The sequence below is a fragment of the Pseudophryne corroboree genome, assembly GCF_028390025.1.
Source record: "Pseudophryne corroboree isolate aPseCor3 chromosome 3 unlocalized genomic scaffold, aPseCor3.hap2 SUPER_3_unloc_10, whole genome shotgun sequence".
NCBI classification, from domain to species: domain Eukaryota; kingdom Metazoa; phylum Chordata; class Amphibia; order Anura; family Myobatrachidae; genus Pseudophryne; species Pseudophryne corroboree.
Genome location: NW_026967494.1, coordinates 1,125,319 through 1,151,335, shown reverse-complemented (window position 1 = coordinate 1,151,335; position 26,017 = coordinate 1,125,319). Strand labels below are relative to the sequence as shown.

General features: G+C 47.5%; 1 protein-coding gene across 1 annotated transcript in view; it reads right to left on the bottom strand.

The window, feature by feature from the left end:
* Positions 1-1,100: 1,100 nt before the first annotated feature.
* The window catches only part of LOC134983211 (oocyte zinc finger protein XlCOF6-like), a 47,019-nt gene continuing 22,102 nt past the window's right edge, over positions 1,101-26,017 (bottom strand). The window contains exons 2-6 of the mRNA XM_063948949.1: positions 21,902-22,093; positions 12,472-12,569; positions 11,926-12,325; positions 4,406-5,155; positions 1,101-4,323 (exon numbers count right to left, since the gene is read on the bottom strand). Coding sequence (XP_063805019.1) covers positions 3,335-4,323; positions 4,406-5,155; positions 11,926-12,274 — 2,088 coding nt within the window. The 5' untranslated portion in view covers positions 12,275-12,325; positions 12,472-12,569; positions 21,902-22,093 and the 3' untranslated portion in view covers positions 1,101-3,334. The remainder of the gene's footprint in view (positions 4,324-4,405; positions 5,156-11,925; positions 12,326-12,471; positions 12,570-21,901; positions 22,094-26,017) is intronic.

The window sequence follows — 26,017 nt, the reverse complement described above, 5'->3', positions numbered from 1 at the left end:
CATCCACAAGCCTAGGGTACTCTAAAGGGCCCTACACACTAATAGAACTAGAACTCGTTCATATCTTTTAGTGTGTAGGCACCAACGATGAACAGTGCCTGGACCCACGCTCGTCCATCGTTGGTGCCCCGTTGCTTATGCATGCAGGACAATATGGATGAGATTGTCCATATTAGCATGTACTGCTATGGAGCTGGGTGATGGGGGGAGGGAAGAAACTTCACTCCCTCAATCACCTCCTCCTCGGCAGCCAGCTCGGCGGCATAGCGACGAATGTGTAGGGTCTTTAGCCATGTAGAAGCATTTCCAAGTAACTCACTGAGCCACCACATGGCCAAGAATGTTTTTAGACCAGTGATGGCTAACCTTGACACTCCAGCTGTTGATGAACTACACATCCCAGCATGCCCTGCTACAGTTTTGTTATTTTGCCATGCTAAAACTGATACAGGGCATGCTGGGATGTGTAGTTCAACAACAGCTGGAGTGTCAAGGTTAGCCATCACTGTCTTAGACTGTTACCAATATCAGCTGGAAAATAACAAATACTATGATGTCAAGCCAGGGATTAAAGCCAGTGACCCTGACATCACTGTCTGCAGGGTGCATCACTGTCTGCAGGGTACATCGCTGTCTGCAGGGTACATCGCTGTCTGCAGGGTACATCACTGTCTGCAGGGTCCATCACTGTCCGCAGGGTACATCACTGTCTGCAGGGTACATCACTGTCCGCAGGGTACACCACTGTCCGCAGGGTACATCACTGTCCGCAGGGCACATCGCTGTCTGCAGGGTACATCACTGTCTGCAGGGTACATCACTGTCCGCAGGGTACATCACTGTCTGCAGGGTACATCACTGTCTGCTGGGTACATCACTGTCTGCAGGGTACATCACTGTCACAAAAAAAGGGGAAGGAAGCGAAGGAAATGGTGGGAGGGAGAGGGGAAGTCAGTTGCACAGGAAAAGAAATTATGAGAAAGGCCCCTATTTCACGTATCTCATTAATTGCTCATATTTCCAAGGGGGTGCTACCACAGATCATATTGTAAATGCACAGTAAAGGGAAAGGAAAAAGGATCTGTCTTGGGTTCACAAAGTTTAAAATATAACTTTTAATTGTTTCCGTTAAAATTTGGATTTGACACTATATTGTAGCATATTCTACTGAGTAGCTAATATGCGAAATATTAAAACCACAAATAACAAATATGTGAAAGTATAACAACACTGTGAATTATAGAGAAAGACAATAAACATAGATTTAAAAAAACTGAGCGTCTGTTTGGTGTCTGTTCTGTTAAGTCCCTGTTTTTATCTATCAATATTCTTCCACGTTTGTATTCCACATGGATACAATTGTGTTCAAATAATAGCCTCAATGTTTAGAGGAATATTTCTAGCACTTCAATGTTTGAAAAAATGTGTTTCTGGCACAGAGCCCGGATTCTATAACTAGAACATATGTTGCAATCTTGAAGGATCTGATATATTGTTTCTATGTTCTTTGATTTGTTATGAATCACTTAGATTTCCAAAAATCAGTCACACATAGATATGTGTATAGGGTGTGTATAGATAAATGTTGGGCTGTGGTCAGACATACAATAGGTACTCTGCGGCTAAGTTATATTCAGCCGGTTACTGTGATCTTTTATGACTGATCAATTTGTTCACTTTTCACCCATATGTATCGCTCAGGGTCAGGTATATGACCGGCACTCTGCAGCTAGATTGGCTGCTGTGGTCTGTTATAACTGAACAGGTTCTTCACTTTCCACCCGAATATGTAGCTCAGAGTGACATTACTTTCCACATTAATAGAGGTGCCGTAATTATCAGTGGTCCTTTAATTAGGGTCTGATAAAGTAACCATATGATCACCAAGTGTAGATCGTTTGCCTATACAGATCCCTTCAGCAGAATAATGTGTGTTATAAATATGTGCACACTAATATCTGACAGTTCTCTTAAGATGAGCGATACATATGAGCTATCTGAGTTGATCGTAGCTACAATCATCTTCCCTGACATGCGGGGGAAACACCCAGCACAGGGCTAGTCCGCCCTGCAGGTCAGTGCCTCCCCCACCAAATACAAAAGCATTACACAGCGGCGATGCTTTTATATTTCTGGAGTAACTCCCAACCAGTGCAGCTCCTGCGGCTGGCCGGGAGTTGTTCTTCACTGCCGCCATGGCCCGCACCCCCAACGGTCCAGCCACGCCTGCGTTGGCCACCGTCCAGCCCCCTCCCTGTCTCAGAGCCGATTGCTAGGCAACGATGACTGGCATGCGCCAGCGCAGTTCCGACCCGATCGCTGCGACAAACTGCAGTGAGCGATCAGGTCGGAATGACCCCCAAAGTGGGATAATACAAGTACATGTATGACTAGGTAGATCTTCTGAGGGGAAATAAGTGCTGGAGTTTGGCTATGGTCCACACATGAGGAACTGATTGTAGCTGATACCTGATGTCTAAGTGTCACTCCACCACCCAGGACATCAAGATTCCGCACATGGGCTCTCATTCCGAGTTGTTCGCTCGCTAGCTGCTTTTAGCAGCATTGCACACGCTAGGCCGCCGCCCTCTGGGAGTGTATCTTAGCTTAGCAGAATTGCAAACAAAAGAGTAGCAGAATTGCTACTAAATAATTCTTTGCAGTTTCTGAGTAGCTGCGGACCTACTCACGAATTGCGATCAGCTCAGTCTGTTTAGTTCCTGGTTTGATGTCACAAACACGCCCTGCGTTCGGCCCGCGTTTTTCCCTGAAACGTCTGCGTTTTTTTGCAAGCGCCGGAAAAACGCAGACTTGCGCCCATAAACGCCCCTTTCCTGTCAATCATTTACCGAACACCAGTGCGACTGAAAAGCGCTGCAGAAGCCACAGCAAAACTGCTAAGTTCTGTGTTAAATAACTAAGCGCATGCGCCCTGCGTGCCTTCCGCATGCGCAATTTGCAACTAATCGCAGCATAGCGAAAATTGGCAACAAATGAAATCGGAATGACTCCCATATCAGTATTTTGTAACTCTGAACCCCCAAGCGCAAGCCTGGTTGGTTCGCAAATTGAGCTGTAGCCCTGCCCTTTGTTGGTGAGCTTCTATCATAAGGACCTGTTTCACCAGGACTGAGTCACAGCCAACTAGCATCACCCACACTTGGGGATCAGCTAGACATTTAGGATTGGTACTAGGTTCTCAGTACCCGGAGCAAAAGACAGATCTGCATAGCAGTGGTAGATGAGGGTAGCATCTATTATTGCAAAAAGCATAGGAGATAGGATAAGAACCTTGAAGAACAACGCATGGCAGTGATAAGTATACTCCAGAAGATTAAAATGGTTCCTCACCTGTGTGACTTCTCTGATGTGTAACAAGTTGTGATTTCCGTGTAAAACATTTCCCACACTCAGAACATGGAAATGGCTTCTCACCTGTGTGAATTCTCTGATGTTTAACAAGATCTGATTTTTGTGCAAAACATTTCCCACACTCAGAACATGGAAATGGCTTCTCACCTGTGTGACTTCTGTGATGTATAACAAGTTGTGATTTCCGTGTAAAACATTTCCCACACTCTGAGCAAGAAAAAGGCTTCTCACCTGTGTGACTTCTGTGATGTGTAACAAGAGCTGATTTGTGTGAAAAACATTTCCCACACTCAGAGCATGGAAATGGATTCTCACCTGTGTGACTTCTCTGATGTCTAACAAGATGTAATTTCTGTGTAAAACATTTCCCACACTCAGAGCAAGAAAATGGCTTTGCACCTGTGTGACTTCTCTGATGTTTAACAAGATCTGATTTGTATGCAAAACATTTCCCACACTCAGAACATGGAAATGGCTTCTCACCTGTGTGACTTCTCTGATGTATAACAAGTTGTGATTTCCATGTAAAACATTTCCCACACTCAGAGCAAGTAATTGGACTCTCACCTGTGTGACTTCTGTTGTGACTAATAAGATCTGATTTGTGTACAAAACATTTCCCACATTCAGGGAATGTAAATGGATTCTCATCTGTGTGACTTCTCTGATGTATAACAAGTTGTGATTTCCGTGTAAAACATTTCCCACACTCAGAGCAAGAAAAAGGCTTCTCACCTGTGTGACTTCTCTGATGTTTAACAAGATCTGATTTTTGTGCAAAGCATTTCCCACACTCAGAACATGGAAATGGCTTCTCACCAGTGTGACTTCTGTGATGTATAAGCAGAGCTGATGTGTGTGCAAAACCTTTATCACACTCAGAGCATGGAAATGGATTCTCACCTGTGTGACTTCGCTGATGTTTAACAAGATCTGATTTCTGTGCAAAACCTTTCCCACACTGAGCATGGAAATGGATTCTCACCTGTGTGACTTTGCTGATGTGTAACAAGTTGTGATTTCCGTGTAAAACATTTCCCACACTCAGAGCAAGAAAAAGGCTTCTCACCTGTGTGACTTCTCTGATGTTTAACAAGATCTGATTTCTGTACAAAACCCTTCCCACACTCAGAGCATGGAAATGGCTTCTCACCTGTGTGACTTTGCTGATGTGTAACAAGTTGTGATTTCCATGTAAAACATTTCCCACACTCAGAACATGGAAATGGTTTCTCACCTGTGTGACTTTGCTGATGTGTAACAAGTTGTGATTTCCATGTAAAACATTTCCCACACTCAGAACATGGAAATGGTTTCTCACCTGTGTGACTTTGCTGATGTGTAACAAGTTGTGATTTCCATGCAAAACATTTTCCACAGTCAGAACATGGAAATGGCTTCTCACCTGTGTGTGTTCTCTGATGTGTAACAAAAGCTGATTTGTATGTAAAACATTTCCCACACTCAGAACATTGAAATGGCCTCTCCCCTGCCTTAGCTGGCTGTTGGGTAATAAGCTTTGTGTTCTGTGTAAAACATTTGGCATCTATAGAACACGGAAACACTGTATCTACTGGCAGTGCTGTAACAGATACACCAATATCAGAGTGATCAGGAGAACATTTCCCAGGATCAGAGGGATCAGCTGATAGAGCTGGATGTATAATTGGGGTAATGGGGTTATCTCCTGGAGAATCCTGTCTTCGGTCATTATCTTTTATGTCACAATCCGGGGATAACATTAGATGTCCTTCTGAGATATTCCTGCTTGTGTGTCCATCTGCTGGAAATAAAATACATTATGGAAATGTGACATTTTCTGTAACAATATTAATCTTGTAAACAATAGGAGAAGACGACTCTCTGGGGCACTTAATTGTAAATGTGTGTGTATAATAAAACATAACTTTTAATGAAGGCTTTATAATATTGTGTCTCAGAGTATCATTGTGTCCACCCTCCTGAGAACACTCACAATAACAAATGCAATATGATAACAAGACTTAGATATCTCTCTCTCTTGTACTAGTAACTAACCATGAAGTATAAATGGAGATGTAGTCACTCGCCAAGTCCTATGTCAGCACCAATGTAAAACTATGGATAGGGAACATATCGTATGAATTGGAGATTCTAAATGAACAATAATATCAGTCATATGAGCTGATGGATCAGAGAAATGTCTCCTAACGTTACTCCTGGAAGCATTGGTAAGGTAGCATTCCTTTATGTGTGCGCTCATACGCTGGTAAGCCTGTACAAGTGTTACTCACCTTTTATATAAGGTATATTGCTACAGTAGAGTAGGTGTGGTACAAGGTATTTTACATGCAATACACCATATAATACCCTGCAATCATCATCATCATCTGCTAGGTTATAATCCACTGTTACACCCCCATCATCAGTGTCTTACCTCTATTCTCTCAATAGTAATAAGGATGGTGTGTGTACAGTAAGTATGATACAGAGAATTACATATCAGGATCTATACAGCTGCCGCCATACTTCTGCTTCTCATACGTGTGCTACTGGCAGCAGTGAACATCTGAGTGAGAGTGCAGGGAAGACAGCAGAGTCTGATGAGAAAGAGATTGGATCTGCCTTTGCAGGGATGTACCACACCTGTCACCCCTGTTACTATATAAAAATAAGATTTTAAACCTACCGGTAAATCTTTTTCTCCTAGTCCGTAGAGGATGCTGGGGACTCCGTAAGGACCATGGGGTATAGACGGGCTCTGCAGGAGATATGGGCACTCTAAAGAAGTTTTAGTATGGGTGTGCACTGGCTCCTCCCTCTATGCCCCTCCTCCAGACCTCAGTTAGAGAAACTGCCCAGGGGAGATGGACAATATGAGGAAAGGATTTTGTTAATCTAAGGGCAAGATTCATACCAGCCCACACCAATCATACCATATAACCTGGAATGTACGCAACCAGTTAACAGTATGAACAAAACAGTATCAGTCAAAGACCGATTCCAACTGTAACATAACCCTTATGTAAGCAACAACTATATACAAGCCTTGCAGAAATAGTCCGCACTGGGACGGGCGCCCAGCATCCTCTACGGTCTAGGAGAAATAGATTTACCGGTAGGTTTAAAATCTTATTTTCTCTTACGTTCTAAAGGATGCTGGGGACTCCGTAAGGATCATGGGGTTTATACCAAAGCTCCCAAACGGGCTGGAGAGTGCGGATGACTCTGCAGCACCGATTGAGCAAACGCGAGGTCCTCATCAGCCAGGGTATCAAACTTGTAGAATTTTGCAAAAGTGTATGAACCCGACCAAGTAGCAGCTCGGCACAACTGTAATGCAGAGATGCCTCGGGCAGCCGCCCAAGAAGAGCCCACCTTCCTAGTGGAATGGGCCGCTTTGCTCCTTGTTCCGCCCTAGCGGCTTACTTACACCACTGCTGTCAAGTCGTCCGACAGAATTAACACGGGCAGATCACGAAGCATATGTTCATTGAAAATAGCTCTTAATTCAAGAAAGCTTATTGCAGACAAACTTCCCAGCTTGACCTTTTCCTCTGGAAATACTTCCCTTGCAAGGGCTGCTCCCCAGTCTCGGAGATCTGCATGCATGGACACCAGGATCTCATCCTGGATTCTGAACCTTCCTCCCTCTAGGAGGTGAGAACTGAGCAGACACCACAGGAGCGATATCCTGGCCATTAGGATTATATTCCGACGCCTGTGCAGGTGAGATCCGGACCACATTTCCAACTGGCCCCGTGAAAACCACTCTGGCATTTGACCTGCTCACCGAAAAAGGCCTCTTAGGCCGCACCCATCTTCTTCATCAATGGAACATATTGATGGTTTGTCACTGCAAATCTGATCCGACTCCGGATCCTCAGACCTCTTTCCACAGGAACACACAGAACTTCAACCGTTCAGTATCTACTCTGATACCCACCTCCGACATCTCCGTCATTGGGAACAACAGCCTTCCCCTGTGTTGAAGAACAGTCAGAGAGAAACAACGATTTGCACCACTTGTTTCTTGACCTCGCCTTAATCCGGAGAGCGTCTGAGTACAGAATAACAATGGCTCCTACTACTGAAAGAAACCCATCATACTGCCATCACTCCGGTGAAATGGCAAAGACAATCCTGGACATCAACCCAGGTAAGCTGAATGCGGAGAAAAATTAATCTAAACCCTTTTCTACCTTTACGTGCTGGAGATCCCTGGCCTGAGAGATTCTATCCTGTAGTTCAACTTCGTAAGTAGAAATCTTAGTTTTCTTTCTTTTTTTTTAACAGGGACAGCAGGACAATGCCCTGAACCTGACGCAACTCTGGTATGGCGTCGCGTACTACCTCCCCTTTCAGAGGGGAATCGGTAAGATCTACTTTAAAAATCAGTGAGGGGAATCATCTGTAAACTCCAGGATGTCCCCCTTTGGATTCCATTATTAACTCACAGGTCCAAGTCCATTCCCAGACTGACTGAAGAGTAGTAGACGAGTTCCCACCAGAGTGGGCTCCAGCCAGATAGACCCAGTGACATGCGGTGGATGTGGTAGAAACAGAAAACGACATCCGCTTCTGCGAACCTAACAAGGCTGCAGAACTCTTACCTTTTCACCTTCCACAATCTGCACAGAAAGGGAAAAAAGAAGGGTATCGAACCGGTTAAAATGACTGCATCCCAAAGCAGAATGCGTCACCAACCGTTGTGAGGGAATCTAACTCACGAAGTTAGACTTACCAGTGGTATCCGCCGAGATTGACTGAGGCCTCCCCTAACAGCGGTACACCGTCCCAGGGAAACACTCCAGTATCTCTCGGAGTCTGCCTCAGCATTCCCCCGGCCACACCTCCTGCAGTCGCACGGCAGCCTGCCGCCATGTTATAGAGAAGAATCAACATAAGACACACCCTCTCTCTCTATAGGGTAATTCTATTGGATGCCTTTCCGAATACAAACACTCCTCCATGCGCATGAAATGCAAATAACTCCAAAGCATAGAATAAAATATCACTTAGCTTCCTGTATACGATCCTTTGTGACAGGGCCCCGTGCAGACCAGGAGTTGACTTTTACAGTATTCTATCCGCGGCAGGAAAAGAATAAACCTTGTGAGGATCTGAGACCAACTCGCCACGGCCGACCTAGAGCTTTATCAACAGAGCGACCAGCACATGAGAAGGATTACTATTACTTCAGCATTCATTATAAATCATAATATGAATATACATATTGTAATACACATATCCTACATATATATATATATCTCTCTGTGTTCTGTATATATATATATATATATATATATATATATATATACACCATACATATAAGCGGATTGTCCGCAACCATCGGGTCCCTAGTGACATTAATGTGTTCTGAATGTGTATGTCCATGTACTGAATGCCCCAGTTGTGGATCTAACCAGGAAACCTTATGGTCGACATAAAACATAGTAATCGTCGACAGCAGGGAGTAGTACCAGGCAAAATAACATTCTTGCGACCCCAAGGGGTCCAAGGGAAATATACATATATAATTTTAATATCACACCCCCACAATACTACCATGTCTGTGCTCGAGCTACAGGCCCATGAAACCGTACCATACATATACATATAAATATATATACAGGTATAAGGCAGTTACAGCATGTTAATTTACATCCAGTATTGACAGTTGGTGCCGACAGGGTCACCCACATACTACTGTGTCTCCCATAGCGTGTTTACTCTGTGAAAGAATACCACTACCGACCTGCTGACACTTCATTTACTCAATCAAGTACCACAGGAGTCGGCAATGCCGACAGAGATATTCCCATAACTGTCTGCGACAGAGCCCTCACACATGTCGACACGTGTACTAAAAGCTATAGTGGGTATCTGACAGGGAAAACACAGACACTTATCTACAACACACTGACTACACGGCCATGATCTAACATAGTGCTATACTTCTATATTGCACTAATCACTGTGCCCCACTTCCTTTACACTGCTATGTACACAGAGCTTTTGGCGGGGACTGTTGGAGAGAATGGCGCTGTATCGTGCTGTGAGGGCTAAGCCACGCCCCCGTTTCGGCGCGCTTCAGCCCCGCTGTTATTTTAACGGTTCATGCTGGCGGGGGTTCGTATACAGTGTCCGTGCACTGTATACATGTCATGCCAGACATAAGGGGAGGAGCCAGTTCACACCCATTCAAAGTCTTATAGTGTGCCCATGTCTCCTGCGGATCCCGTCTATACCCCATGGTCCTTACGGAGTCCCCAGCATCCTCTAGGACGTATGAGAAATCCTGGGAAAACCCAGAGAAAAAATTCCAGATCCCTAAAAGAATTCTCATTGCTTTCCCTTTCCCTGAAGAGGATAGGAAGAAGTGGGAAAATCCACCTATAGTAGATGCTTCTGTATCTAGGCTGTCTAAAAAGGTGATTTTACCCGTCCCTGTTTCAACCGCCATAAAGGAGCCGGCTGACCGGAAGATTAAGACTATGCTCAAATCACTATACACTGCTACAAGCGTAGCTTTAAGGCCCACTATTGCTTGTGCGTGGATTTCTAAAGCCATAGTAAAATGGTCAGACACCTTACTAGAGGACTTAGATTCTATGGATAGGAGTGACATTGACTTGTTTTTACGTCACATACAGGATTCTGCAGGTTTCATGGTGGAGGCAATGAAGGACATTGGCCTGCTTCTTCCATGGCTGTCTCGGCACGCAGAGGACTCTGGCTACGCCAATGGACTGTGGATGCAGTATCAAAGAAAAGTGTGGAGAACCTGCCATTCACAGGTCAGGCACTATTTGGGGACGCATTGGATTCGTTGATTTCCACGGCGACTGCGGGTAAGACATTTCTTCCCACCGCAGCAGCCCCAGCTAGGAAATCATACACCTACACTGTAGTCCTTTTGGACCGCAACATTTAAAAAATCCAAACCCCCTCCCACCTTCTTTACAGGAGGTCGGGGAAGATCAAAAAAACCTGCACCAACAGGTTCCCAGGGACAGAATCCAGGTTCTGCTTCCTCCAAATATTCAGCATGATGGTGGACCTCTCAGCCTGGAGATCAGGCAGGTGGGAGCGAGACTAAAAGATTTCAGTCACATCTGGGTGTCATCATGCTTGCATAGAGGGACAACAGCAGCACTGTGCCCGCTGCCCTAATGCAGCCATCTGAACCGGTTTAGCACTCACCACTCAATTAGGGGTGGCGGCATGCTGTGGGGAAGAGTGCACACCGCTGTGGGTGAGCGAAACAACCCCTTTCAGGAGCTATGTCCTGTCAGCGGGGATCTGGACTATTAACCGTTCAAGAGGTTGGTACCGGTCCCCCCCCTAAGTCTCACGACGCAGGCAGACTGGTGCCAACCCGTCCTTCCTGAAAACAAAAACTAAAATACATTCTGAAAAAAACTCTCTGGAGCTCCAGAGAATGCACCCGGCTCCTTGGGCACATTTTTCTAAATGTAGTCTGATAGGAGGGGCATAGAGGGGAGGAGCCAGCACACACTAATGATTTCTTAAAGTGCCAGGCTCCAATAGACCCAATCTATACCCCATAGTACTAAGACCATCCCAGTATCCCCAGCCTAGAATAATAGGGGCTGATGGCTACTGATGTATGAGATACACCAGAGAGTGTGGGGAGGAGACTGGTCAGATCTCTGGGCTGGTAACACACAGTGACATGATGTGAGGGGAGAGCAGAAGTATAATAGGGGCTGATGGCTCCTGATGTATGAGATACACCAGAGAGTGTGGGGAAGAGACTGGTCAGATCTCTGGGCTGGTAACACACAGTGACATTATGTGAGGTGGAGAGCAGGAGTATAATAGGGGCTGAAGGCTCCTGATGTATTAGATACAACAGAGAGTGTGGGGAGGAGACTGGTCAGATCTCTGGGCTGGTAACACACAGTGACATGATGTGAGGGGGGAGCAGGAGTATAATAGGAGATGATGGCTCCTGATGTATGAGACACACCAGACAGTGTGGGGAGGAGACTGGTCAGATCTCTGGGCTGGTAACACACAGTGACATGATGTGAGAGGAGAGCAGGCGTATAATAGGGGCTGATGGCTCCTGATGTATGAGATACACCAGAGACTGTGGGGAGGAGACTGGTCAGATCTCTGGGCTGGTAACATGATGTGAGGAGGAGAGCAGGAGTATAATAGGGGATGATGGCTCCTGATGTATGAGATACACCAGAGAGTGTGGGGAGGAGACTGGTCAGATCTCTGGGCTGGTAACACACAGTGACATGATGTGAGTGGGAGAGCAGGAGTATAATAAGGGCTGATGTCTCCTGATGTATGAGATACACCAGAGAGTGTGGAGAGGAGACTGGTCAGATCTCTGGGCTGGTAACAGAAAGTGACATGATGTGAGGGGAGAGCAGGAGTATAATAGGGGTTGATGGCTCCTGACTTCCCCACTGGGAAAATAAATATTCCTCATTAGTTTGTACTGACAAAGGAGGGTGTAGGATAAGAGATTGCTGTAGTGACTGAGCAAGGAGAATATGTGACTCTTTTCTGTAATAATTGTTTATTACTCACCTGTGCTGATATCTGTAGGGATCTCCTCCTCCTTACACTGCTGATCACCCCTCACATACGTCTCTTCTTCTCCCTCTATATCTTCTGCCTTTATATCAGTCACATACGTCTCTTCTTCTCCCTCTATATCTTCTGCCTTTATATCAGTCACATACGTCTCTTCTTCTCCCTCTATATCGTCTGCCTTTATATCAGTCACATGCGTCTCTTCTTCTCCCTCTATATCTTCTGCCTTTATATCAGTCACATACGTCTCTTCTTCTCCCTCTATATCTTCTGCCTTTATATCAGTCACATACGTCTCTTCTTCTCCCTCTATATATTCTGCCTTTATATCAGTCACATACATTTCCTCTTCTCCCTCTATTTCATCTGTTTTAATATCAGACAGACGTTCTACCTAAAAAAAACAAAAACAAAACACAACACTATAATGACATTTGGAGAAAACAGTATAATATCAGTGTATAAGACACACAGCTTCTCTACAGATCATATAGTGACAGTCACTGTAATATATTGGGTGAGACCCTAAATCCCACCTACCTGATCCTCCTGTGGGGTCCTGTGATACTACTCTGTACAATCCTGGGAATACAGAGGACGGGGACATCTCTCTGGGGTATCTCTGTTACTGAACCCATCTGTAGGAGACACACAGTGACTGAGTACAGAGTATATAATAAGATTTTACTCACCGGTAAATCTATTTCTCGTAGTCCGTAGTGGATGCTGGGACTCTGTAAGGACCATGGGGAATAGCGGCTCCACAGGAGACTGGGCACAACTAAAGAAAGCTTTAGGACTACCTGGTGTGCACTGGCTCCTCCCTCTATGACCCTCCTCCAGACCTCAGTTAGGATACTGTGCCCGGAAGAGCTGACACAATAAGGAAAGGATTCTGAATCCCGGGTAAGACTCATACCAGCGACAGCAATCACACCGTACAACTCGTAATACTATACCCAGTTAACAGTATGAAATACAACGGAGCCTCTCAACAGATGGCTCTCAACAATAACCCTTTAGTTAAACAATAACTATATACAAGTATTGCAGACAATCCGCACTTGGGATGGGCGCCCAGCATCCACTACGGACTACGAGAAATATCTTATTTTCTCTAACATCCTAAGTGGATGCTGGGACTCCGTAAGGACCATGGGGATTATACCAAAGCTCCCAAACGGGCGGGAGAGTGCGGATGACTCTGTAGCACCGAATGAGCGAACTCTAGGTCCTCTTCAGCCAGGGTATCAAACTTGTAGAATCTTGCAAATGTGTTTGACCCCGACCAAGTAGCTGCTCGGCAAAGTTGCAAAGCCGAGACCCCTCGGGCAGCCGCCCAAGAACAGCCCACCTTCCTTGTGGAATGGGCTTTGTGCTACAGATCCAGCGAGCAATAGTCTGCTTTGAAGCAGGAGCACCCAGCTTGTTGGGTGCGTACAGGATAAATAGCGAGTCAGTTTTCCTGACTCTAGCCGTCCTGGAAACATAGATTTTCAGGGCCCTGACTACATCCAGCAACTTGGAATCCTCCAAGTCCCGAGTAGCCGCAGGCACCACAATAGGTTAGTTCAAATGAAACGCTGAAACCACCTTAGGAAGAAATTGGGGACGAGTCCTCAATTCCGCCCTATCCATATGGAAAATCAGATAAGGGCTTTTACATGACAAAGCCGCCAATTCTGACACACGCCTGGCCGAAGCCAGAGCCAACAGCATGACCACTTTCCACGTGAGATATTTTAGCTCCACGGTTTTAAGTGGCTCAAACCAATGCGACTTAAGGAAATCCAACACCACGTTGAGATCCCAAGGTGCCACTGGAGGCACAAAAGGGGGCTGAATATGCAGCACTCCTTTAACAAAAGTCTGAACTTCAGGCAGTGAAGCCAGTTCTTTCTGGAAGAAAATCGACAGAGCCGAAATCTGGACCTTAATGGACCCCAATTTGAGGCCCAACGTCACCCCTGACTGTAGGAAGTGCAGGAATCGACCCAGTTGAAATTCCTCCGTTGGGGCCTTCCTGGCCTCACACCAAGCAACATATTTTCGCCATATGCGGTGATAATGTTTTGCGGTCACATCCTTCCTGGCTTTGATCAGCGTAGGAATGACTTCCTCCGGAATGCCCTTTTCCTTCAGGATCCGGTGTTTAACCGCCATGCCGTCAAACACAGCCGCGGTAAGTCTTGGAACAGACAAGGCCCCTGCTGCAGCAGGTCTTGTCTGAGAGGCAGAGACCATGGGTCCTCTGAGATAATTTCTTGAAGTTCTGGGTACCAAGCTCTTCTTGGCCAATCCGGAACAATGAGTATAGTTCTTACTCTTCTCCTTCTTATTATCCTCAGCACCTTTGGTATGAGAGGAAGAGGAGGGAACACATAAACCGACCGGTACACCCACGGTGTCACTAGAGCGTCCACCGCTATCGCCTGAGGGTCCCTTGACCTGGCGCAATATTTTTCTAGCTTTTTGTTGAGGCGGGACGCCATCATGTCCACCTGTGGCCTTTCCCAATGGTTTGTAATCAGCCGGAAGACTTCTGGATGAAGTCCCCACTCTCCCGGGTGGAGGTCGTGCCTGCTGAGGAAGTCTGCTTCCCAGTTGTCCACTCCCGGAATGAACACTGCTGACAGTGCAAACACGTGATTTTCCGCCCATCGGAGAATCCTTGTGGCTTCTGCCATTGCCATCCTGCTTCTGTCGGTTTACATGGGCGACCGCCGTGATGTTGTCTGACTGAATCAGTACCGGCTGACTTTGAAGCAGGGGTCTTGCCTAACTTACGGCATTGTAAATGGCTCTTAGTTCCAGAATATTTATGTGTAGGGACATCTCCTGGCTTGACCATAGTCCTTGGAAATGTCTTCCCTGTGTGACTGCTCCCCAGCCTCGAAGGCTGGCGTCCGTGGTTACCAGGACCCAGTCCTGTATGCCGAATCTGCGGCCCTCCAGAAGATGAGCACTCTGCAGCCACCACAGTAGAGACACCCTGGTCCTTGCAGACAGGGTTATCTGAAGATGCATCTGAAGATGCGATCCGGACCACTTGTCCAACAGATCCCACAGAAAGATCCGTGCATGGAACCTTCCGAACGAAATTGCTTCGTAAGAAGCTACCATCTTTCCCAGGACTCGCGTGCAGTGGTGCACCGACACCTGTTTTGGTTTGAGGAGGTCTCTGACTAGCGATGACAACTCCTTGGCCTTCTCCTCCGGGAGAAACACCCTTTTCTGTTCTGTGTCCAGAACCATCCCCAGGAACAATAGACGCGTTGCAGGAACCAGCTGCGACTTTGAAATATTCAGGATCCGGCCGTGCTGTTGTAGCACTTCCCGAGCTAGTGCTACTCCAATCAGCAACTGTTCCCTGGACCTCGCCTTTATAAGGAGATCGTCCAAGTACGGGATAATTATAACTCCTTTTTTTTTCGGAGTATCATCATTTCGGCCATTACCTTGGTAAATACCCTCGGTGCCGTGGACAGACCAAACGGCAACGTCTGGAATTGGTAATGACAGTCCTGTACCACAAATATGAGGTACTCCTGGTGAGGAGGGTAAATGGGGACATGCCGGTAAGCATCCTTGATGTCCAGTGATACCATGTAATCCCCTTCCTCCAGGCTTGAAATAACCGCCCTGAGCGATTCCATCTTGAACTTGCATCTTTTTATATACGTGTTCAAGGATTTCAAATTTAAAATGGGTCTGACCGAACCGTCCGGTTTCGGTACCACAAACATTGTGGAATAGTAACCCCTTCCTTGTTGAAGGAGGGGTACCTTGACTATCACCTGCTGCGAATACAGCTTGTGAATTGCCTCTATCGCTGCCTCCCTGTCCAAGGGAGTCGTTGGCAAGGCAGATTTTAGGAAACGGCGAGGGGGAGACGTCTCCAATTCCAGCTTGTATCCCTGAGACACCACTTGTAGAATCCAGGGATCCACCCGTGAGCAAGCCCACTGATCGCTGAAGTACTTGAGACGGGCCCCCACCGCACCGGCTCCGCTAGTGGAGCCCCAGCGTCATGCTGTGGACTTAGAGGAAGCGGGGGAGGACTTTTGTTCCCGGGAACTGGCTGTATTTTGCAGCTTTTTCCCTCTAACTCTGCCGCGCCTTTAACCCGCTTGCCTTTCTGGGGCCGAAAGGACTGTACCTGATAATACGGTGCTTTCTTTTGCTGTGAGGGAACATGGGGTAAAAATGCTGATTTCCCAGCTGTCGCTGTGGAAACTAGGTCCGAGAGACCATCCCCAAACAACTCCTCATCCTTGTAAGGCAAAACTTCCATGTGCCTTTTAGAATCTGCATCCCCTGTCCACTGCCAAGTTCATAACCCCCTCCTGGCAGAAATGGACATTGCATTTATTCTAGATGCCAGCCGGCAAATATCCCTCTGTGCATCTCTCATGTATAAGACAGCGTCTTATATATGCTCTATGGTTAGCAATATAGTGTCCCTGTCTAAGGTATCAATATTTTCTGACAGGGAATCTGACCACGCAGCTGCAGCACTGCACATCCATGCCGAAGCAATAGCTGGTCTCAGTATAATGCCTGAGTGTGTATAAACAGACTGCAGGATAGCCTCCTGCTTTCTATCAGCAGGTTCCTTGAGGGCGGCCGTGTCCGGAGACGGCAGTGCTACCTTCTTTGATAGACGTGTGAGCGCTTTATCCACCCTAGGGGATGTCTCCCAACGTAACCTGTCCTCTGGCGGGAAAGGGTACGCCATTAGTAACTTTTTAGAAATTACCAGTTTCTTATCGGGGGGAAGCCCACGCTTCTTCACATACTTCATTTAATTCATCAGATGGAGGAAAAACCACTGGTAGTTTTTTCTCCCCAAACATTATACCCTTTTTTGTGGTACCTGGGGTAACATCAGCAATGTGCAAGACATTTTTCATTGCCGCAATCATTGAACGGGTGGCTCTATTGGAATGTACAGTAGTCTCCTCGTCGTCGACACTGGAGTCGGTATCCGTGCCTGCATCTGTATCTGCCATCTGATGTAGCGGGCGTTTTAGAGCCCCTGATGGCTTTTGAGACGCCTGGGCAGGCACGAGCTGAGAAGCCGGCTGTCCCACATCTGTTATGTCGTCAAACCTTTTATGTAAAGAGTCGACACTATCACGTAAATCCTTCCACATTACCATCCATTCAGGTGTCGGCCCCGCAGGGGGTGACATCACATTTATCGGTACCTGCTCCGCCTCCACATAAGCCTCCTCATCAAACATGTCGACACAGCCGTACCGACACACCGCACACACACAGGGAATGCTCTGACTGAGGACAGGACCCCACAAGAGCCCTTTGGGGAGACAGAGAGAGAGTATGCCAGCACACACCAAAAGCGCTATATAACACAGGGATTAACACTATAACTGAGTGATTTTTCCCAATAGCTGCTTATATATATATATATATATATATATATATATTGCGCCTAAATTTAGTGCCCCCCCTCTCTTTTTTACCCTATGTAGTCTTGAAACTGCAGGGGAGAGCCTGGGAGCGATCCTTCCAGCGGAGCTGTGAGGGAAAATGGCGCCAGTGTGCTGAGGGAGATAGCCCCGCCCCTTTTTTGGAAGACTTCTCCCGCTTATTTATATGTATATCTGGCAGGGGTATTTTACACATATATAGTCTCTATGACTATATTATGTGTTATTTGCCAGCAAGGTACTCTATATTGCAGCCCAGGGCGCCCCCCCCCCCAGTGCCCTGCACCCATCAGTGACCGGAGTGTGAGGTGTGCATGGGGAGCAATGGCGCACAGCTGCAGTGCTGTGCGCTACCTTGATGAAGACCGAAGTCTTCTGCCGCCGATTTCCAGGAACGTCTTCTTGCTTCTGGCTCTGTAAGGGGGACGGCGGCGCGGCTCCGGGACCGGACGACCGAGGCTGGGCCTGTGTTCGATCCCTCTGGAGCTAATGGTGTCCAGTAGCCTAGAAGCCCAAGCTAGATGCCAGCAGGTAGGTTCGCTTCTCTCCCCTTAGTCCCTCGTACCAGTGAGTCTGTTGCCAGCAGATCTCACTGAAAAAAAAAAAAAAAACTAAAATATACTTTCTTTTCTAGGAGCTCAGGAGAGCCCCTAGTGTGCATCCAGCTCAGCCGGGCACAAAATTCTAACTGAGGTCTGGAGGAGGGTCATAGTGGGAGGAGCCAGTGCACACCAGGTAGTCCTAAAGCTTTCTTTAGTTGTGCCCAGTCTCCTGCGGAGCCGCTATTCCCCATGGTCCTTACGGAGTCCCAGCATCCACTTAGGACGTTAGAGAAATGTGATTATCAGAGGATGTGTGTATATAGGGGCCCCCATACCTGCTCTCCCCTGTACAATACATGACAGTCTCCTCTTACCCAGTGATGTGAGGGGTCGGTGATTCTCCATCATCACGTCCTTGTACAGACCCCTGTGTTCCTCTATATACTCCCCTTCCTGCATGGAGACATAGGGGTATATGCAATTGCGGTCGAATTCCCGAAATTGTCGAATTTCGGGTCATTTTCGCCCCATAAAAAAATTTGCCTATGCAATTCAGCGCTTTCCGACCAAAAAACGGACTTTCAAAATTCGACTTTTTGAAATTCGAATTTTTGCAAATTCGACTTTTCTGCAATGATACAAGTGCTGCAATTCGACCAAAGCATATTCAATTCAAGTTTGGAAATTCGACAGCAGTGCTTTTAGACAGCAAATTCGTCATTTTCAATCCGCCACACTTTGGAGGGTGAAAACAATAAAAAAAAATTTAAACATGTTTTTTTGGGTGTTTTTTTTTTAGGAATAGCATATCTATTTATATTAGAAGGGATTAGTTACTTTTTTTTTTTTTTGGAGGCACAAATATTATTTATATATTTTTTAAAATATTATTTATTTTTTTATTTTTTATTGCTGGAACGGTAAAATCCTAAAGAAAAATGGCGTGGGGTCCCCCCTCCAAAGCATAATCAGCCTCGGGCTCTTCGAGCTGGTCCTGGTTCTAAAAATGCGGGGAAAAAATTGACAGGGGATCCCCCGTATTTTTAAAACCAGCACCGGGCTCTGCGCCTGGTGCTGGTGCCAAAAATACGGGGGACAAAACGAGCAGGGGTCCCCCGTATTTTTAACACCAGCATCGGGCTCCACTAGCTGGACAGATAATGCCACAGCCGGGGTCAGTTTTATGCCGTGCCCTGCGGCCGTGGCATTAAATATCCAACTAGTCACCCCTGGCCGGGGTACCCTGGGGGAGTGGGGACCCCTTCAATCAAGGGGTCCCCCCCCCCAGCCACCCAACGGCCAGGGGTGAAGCCTGAAGCTGTCCCCCCCCATCCAATGGGCTGCGGATGGGGGGGCTGATAGCCTTTTGTGATAATGAAAAGAATATTGTTTTTTCCAGCAGTACTACAAGTCCCAGCAAGCCTCCCCCGCAAGCTGGTACTTGGAGAACCACAAGTACCAGCATGCGGGAGAAAAACGGGCCCGCTGGTACCTGTAGTACTACTGAAAAAAAAATACCCAAATAAAAACAGGACACACACACCGTGAAAGTAAAACTTTATTTCATACGTCGACACACACATACTTACCTATGTTCTCACGCCGACATCGGTCCTCTTCTCCATGTAGAATCCAGGGGTACCTGAAAATAAAAGATCAATATACTCACCTCAGCCATGGTCCAGAGATACATCCATGTACTTGTAGAAAAAAACAAACCGCAAATACCCGACCAAACGGACTGAAAGGGGTCCCATGTTGACACATGAGACCCCTTACCCCGAATGCAGAGAGACCTGTCAGTGACAGCTGTCACAGAAAGGTCTCTAAAGCCAATCAGGAAGCGCAACTTCGTTGCGCTCATCTGATTGGCTCTGCGCGTCTGAGCAGACAGCGCATCGCACAGCCCCGTCCATTATATTCAATGGTGGGAACTTAGCGGCTAGCGGTGAGGTCACCCGCCGGTCAGCTGCTGACCGCGGGTTAACCCCACCGCTACCCGCAAAGTTCCCACCATTGAAAGTAATGTAGCGGCTTTGCGATGAGCTGTCACAGCACAGACAGCGCACAGCCAATCAGGTGAGCGCCACGGAAGTAGCGCTTCCTGATTGGCTGAAGGGACTTCAGTGACAGGAGTCACGTGATATCCCGGCATTCGGGAGAAAGGGGTCTGATGTGAAAGCATGGGACCCCTTTCAGTCCGGTATGGATCGGGTATTTGCGGTTTGTTTTTTTGCCAAGTACGTGGATTATCTCTGGACGTGGATTTATCTCTGGACGCTGGAAGGTGAGTATAATTTTTTCACAGGTACCCTCGGATCGTAGGAGACCGTGGCAGTCGGCGTGTCAACATAGGTAAGTATGTGTCTGTCGGCAGTGTGTAATAAAGTTTTACTGTCGACGGTGTGTGTGTCCTGTTTTTATTTGAGTATTTTTTTTCCAGTAGTACTACAGGTACCAGCGGGCCCGTTTTTCTCCCGCATGCTGGTACTTGTGGTTCTCCAAGTACCAGCTTGCGGGGGAGGCTTGCTGGGACTTGTAGTACTGCTGGAAAAAACAATATTCTTTTCATTATCACAAAAGGCTATCAGCCCCCCCATCCGCAGCCCATTGAATGGGGGGGGACAGCCTCGGGCTTCACCCCTGGCCCTTGGGTGGCTGGGGGGGGGGGGACCCCTTGATTGAAGGGGTCCCCACTCCCCCAGGGTACCCCGGCCAGGGGTGACTAGTTGGATATTTAATGCCACGGCCGCAGGGCACGGCATAAAAGTGACCCCCGGCTGTGGCATTATCTGTCCAGCTAGTGGAGCCCGATGCTGGTGTTAAAAATACGGGGGACCCCTGCTCGTTTTGTCCCCCGTATTTTTGGCACCAGCACTAGGCGCAGAGCACGGTGCTGGTTTTAAAAATACGGGGGATCCCTGGCCAATTTTTCCCCGGATTTTTAGAACCAGGACCAGCTCGATGAGCCCGAGGCTGGTTATGCTTTGGAGGGGGGACCCCACGCCATTTTTTTTCCGGGTTTTTCAAATCGCTGCAAAATCCGCCAAATCGGCCGATTTTCGCCCGCGGTTCTGGCGAATCCGTTTTTCATTGAATATGGTGAATTCCGGCAGCCACCTTCCGGAATTCACCTGTCGAATTAAGTCGAATTAAAAAACGGCGAAAAATTGCAGCGATTCGCTGTGAATTGCATATACCCCATAGACAGTGACTACCTGACACATTATAGGAACCGGACACACACAGTGATACATTCATCACCCAGACACATCCCCTGGTGTTACTGTACAATGTCCCATTCCCAGCAGTCACCTCTCCAGTAATCACCCAGACACGTCCCCTGGTGTTACTGTATAATGTTCCATTCCCAGCAGTCACCTGTCCAGTCATCACCCAGACACATCCCCTGGTGTTACTGTATAATGTCCCATTCCCAGCAGTCACCTCTCCAGTCATCACACAGACACATCCCCTGGTGTTACTGTATAATGTCCCATTCCCAGCAGTCACCTCTCCAGTCATCACCCAGACACATCCCCTGGTGTTACTGTACAATGTCCCATTCCCAGCAGTCACCTCTCCAGTCATCACCCAGACACGTCCCCTGGTGTTACTGTATAATGCCCCATTCCCAGCAGTCACCTCTCCAGTCATCACCCAGACACGACCCCCGGTGTTACTATATAATGTCCCATTCCCAGCAGTCACCTCTCCAGTCATCACCCAGACACATCCCCTGGTGTTACTGTATAATGTTCCATTTCCAGCAGTCACCTGTCCAGTCATCACCCAGACACATCCCCTGGTGTTACTGTATAATGTCCCATTCCCAGCAGTCACCTCTCCAGTCATCACCCAGACACATCCCCTGGTGTTACTGTATAATGTCCCATTCCCAGCAGTCACCTCTCCAGTCATCACCCAGACACATCCCCCGGTGTTACTGTATAATGTCCCATTCCCAGCAGTCACCTCTCCAGTCAGCAGCTGAATGATCTTGTTGGTGAGTTCCAGGATCTTCTGGTCACTGTGCCTCTCATGTATCAGTGAGTGAGGTGGAGGCACCGTGATGGGGCTCTTAGTTCTGCTCAGTCCACGTGACACACGGCTATGGCTGCTGGGTGTCTCACACTCACCAGATGTCTTCTTTACTACTGTGCAACCCTGCAAAATGGGGGAGACATCAATATCACTGTAAATACTGACAGATCCCCTCACCTACCCGGTCATGTCCCTGTATTATAACTATAGATATAAGTGACGTCACTGTGACACTCCCAGATCCCCTCACCTCCCCAGTCATGTCCCTGTATTATTACTATAGATATAAGTGATGTCACTGTGATGCTCCCAGATCCCCTCAACTCCCCAGTCATGTCCCTGTATTATTACTGTAGATAGGGCTAACAGACCAGGGTGACATAGAAGCGGAAGACTGAGTGCGGATAAGAGGGTTAGGAGGACAATTGGCTGGGGTTTGCGAAGAAGTGGGCCTTGAGAGCCCATTTGAAGTTTTGTAGAGAGGTGGAGAGTGAGATGGGGAGAGCACGTGCAAAAATAGGTAGGACTGGGAGGAGGTAATCAGTTGACAGGATAAGGCCCCCAATTCTGAGACACACCTAGCAGAAGCCAGGGCCAGTAACATCACCGTCTTCCACGTGAGGTACTTGTCTTCTACCATCACCAGAGGTTCAAACCAGGAGGACTGTAGAAAACGTAACATAACATCTAGATCCCAAGGTGCCATAGGGGGCACAAATGGAGGTTGTATATGAAGCACCCCTTGCAAGAAGGTCTGAATTTCTGGCAAGAGAGACAACTTCTTCTTGAAGAAGATGGAAAGAACTGAAATATGGACCTTAATGGATCCCAGACATAAGCCCTTATCCACTCCAGCCTGCAGGAAACACAGGAACCTTCCTAAGTGGAATTCCGAAGAGGGATATGTGCGTTCTTCGCACCAAGAGACATATCTCTGCAAGATATGATGATAGTGTTTTGACATCACAGGTTTTCTGGTTTGTACCATAGTGGCAATTACCTTTTTGGAAAGCCCTTTGTGAGCTAGGATGTTCCGCTCAACTTCCATGCCATCAAACTAAGCTGCCGGGTAGACGAACGGTCCGTGTTGAAGAAGAAGATCCCTTCTTAGTGGTAGAGGCCAAGGTGTCACGATCCGGGTATCTGGACGCCATTACTTACCCTTCAGATGCCTCCTAAGGCTGGCTCAGCGTTCCAGGACCGGATTACGCTGTTCCTGAGTTTCCACATGCAGAATGTCAGAGTGGTGATTTCATCAGCCGCGGCCTCCGCTGTGCCCGCGTGGTTAAATGTGCGCTTGTCAGTCTGGCGTCTCCTGTCTCCTGTGGCCGGCGTCGCCATTACTGTTTCAATTCTCACATGGATTACAAACCAAACTTCCCTCCAAGTGTCTGCATGGGCGCAGCCATCTTGGATTTTGTCATCTGATCATTTCCACCAATCTGCTGTCTGTATTGTTGATTTGCATAATTGCCTAGCCAACCCCTTCCTTGCTGCAGGTATAAATAAGCTGTGCCTGAGCAAGGAAGGCGTCAGTGCTTTGGTTGTCTAACCTAGTTCCAGTTTGTCTCTCTCCTGTGGTTGTCTTCCAGGTTCCAGCTCCTGTCTCCAGACTTCTGCTATAGAGACCCGCACCAGCATTCCATCTGCGGTGTAGCCTGACTCTCCGATCCATTCTGGACTCACCTGTTTCCAGCTAAAACAATCACCTGCTTCCAGCCCAGCTTCCAGCAGTGTACAGCTTCTCTTAAAGGGCCGGTGTCCTTTCTGCAGTTTACCACTCTCCACCGGTATTATTATTTCACCGCTCTCAAACTCCAAACTTCATTATCAATCACCTGCTTCCAGCCCAGCTACCAGCAGTGTACAGCTTCTCTTAAAGGGCCGGTGTCCTTTCTGCAGTTTACCACTCTCCACCGGTATTATTATTTCACAGCTCTCAAACAATCACCTGCTTCCAGCCCAGCTTCCAGCAGTGTACAGCTTCTCTTAAAGGGCCGGTGTCCTTTTCTGCAGTTTACCACTCTCCACCGGTATTATTATTTCACCGCTCTCAAACTCCAAACTTCATTATTATTTCATCGCTCTCAAGTTCGTTTATTATTTAACTGGTCCCAGCCAGTATCCACTCCGTATCAACAACAGTCTGGTTCCAGCCAGTATCCACAGCAGCCGTTTTATCTTCAGCAGCCCAGCCTTTCCTGGAACACCGGCTGGTACGATCCTGGGTTCTCTCCATTGCTACAGTCAGGCCTGGAAAGGACTTTCCAACTAGAAGATTATAAGAACTGTCTCACACTACCAGTGCCTGTGGCCCTTGCCACCCTGTAGTACCCAGGAATTGTATTTATCCTCTGTTGACTTTTGTTTCCTTTTACTGCTGCTGTGTTACGGAGTTTGTCATAATAAACATCATTGACTTTTATCCTGGTTGTCGTGGTCACGCCTTCGGGCAGTTATTCTACATGTTACTTACATGTCTAGGGGCCTGATACAACCTCCCAGTTTCCGTTACATCTCAGCCCCTACAACTGAGGCTGCCTCCCGTCAGCTCAGGCCCTCAGTTGTGACAGTAAGCACTGACCAAATGAATCCAGCCGGAGACCAGGATCAAGCGGCCAGGCCGATGCAAGAACTGGCAGCCCGACTTGAACATCAGGAGGCTGCACAGGGCCACATCATCCGCTGTCTCCAGGATCTCTCTACACGGCTGGATGGGATTCAAACGACCCTCCGTGGACCTGGCACGTCCGGTGCGTCCACTACAGTGACACCAGCTGTAACCCCACCCACCTTACCCATTTCCAGTCCACATCTTCATCTTCCAACGCCAGCAAAATTTGATGGATCTCCAAGGTTCTGCAGGGGATTTCTCAATCAATGTGAAATCCACTTTGAGCTTCTACCTGGCAATTTCTTCAGTGACCGTACCAAAATTGCCTATATCATCTCCCTTCTCAGTGGCTCAGCCCTTGACTGGGCATCACCTTTATGGGAGAAGTCTGATCCCCTGCTATCCTCCTATACTGACTTTGTAGCTACATTCAGGCGCATCTTCAACGAGCCAGGCCGGGTAACATCTGCTTCATCTGAGATTCTCCGTTTACGCCAGGAAACACGTACTGTGGGACAGTATCTTATACAGTTTAAAATCCTGGCATCCGAACTGGCATGGAACGACGAGGCCCTGTATGCTGCATTCTGGCATGGCTTATCTGAACGCATCAAGGATGAGTTAGCTACCAGAGACTTGCCCTCTAAGTTGGATGAGCTAATTTCTCTTTGCACGAAGGTTGATCTACGTTTCAGAGAGAGAGCAACCGAGCGAGGAAGATCATCTACTCCTAAATCTTCTGCTCCTCCTCCTCGTCAACCATCTCCATCCAAGGATGAGCCTATGCAAATTAGTCGTTCCCGTCTATCTCCCGCTGAGCGCCGAAGACGTCTCTCTGAGTCTCTCTGTCTCTACTGTGCAGCTCCGTCGCACACTATCAATGCCTGTCCCAAACGTCCGGGAAACTCCAGATCCTAGCTCGCCAAGGAGAGGGCCGGCTAGGAGTAATGATCTCCTCTCCATCTCCTCATGACTGTAACCTCCCAGTGTCGCTCCAAATTGCTCAACGTTACAGGAACGTCATTGCCCTCCTTGATTCCGGAGCAGCTGGGAATTTCATAACCGAAGCTTATGTTAAACGGTGGTCCCTACCCACCGAGAGACTGTCCTCGTCCATCTCTTTGACTGCCGTGGATGGCAGCAAGATTTTTGACGCAGTCATTTCCTTAAGGACTCTTCCAGTTCGTCTGAGAGTGGGAGTTCTTCATTCTGAGTATATTTCTTTTTTAGTGATTCCAAGAGCCACACATCCAGTGGTTTTAGGCCTTCCATGGCTCCGTCTCCACAACCCATCAATTGACTGGACGACTACGCAAATACTGGCATGGGGTCCCTCCTGTGCTGAGACTTGTTTAGCCAAAGTTCTTCCTGTTTGTTCTTCCTTCCCCAGGTCATCTGATGTTCCGCCTCCTCCATATCAAGACTTCACGGAT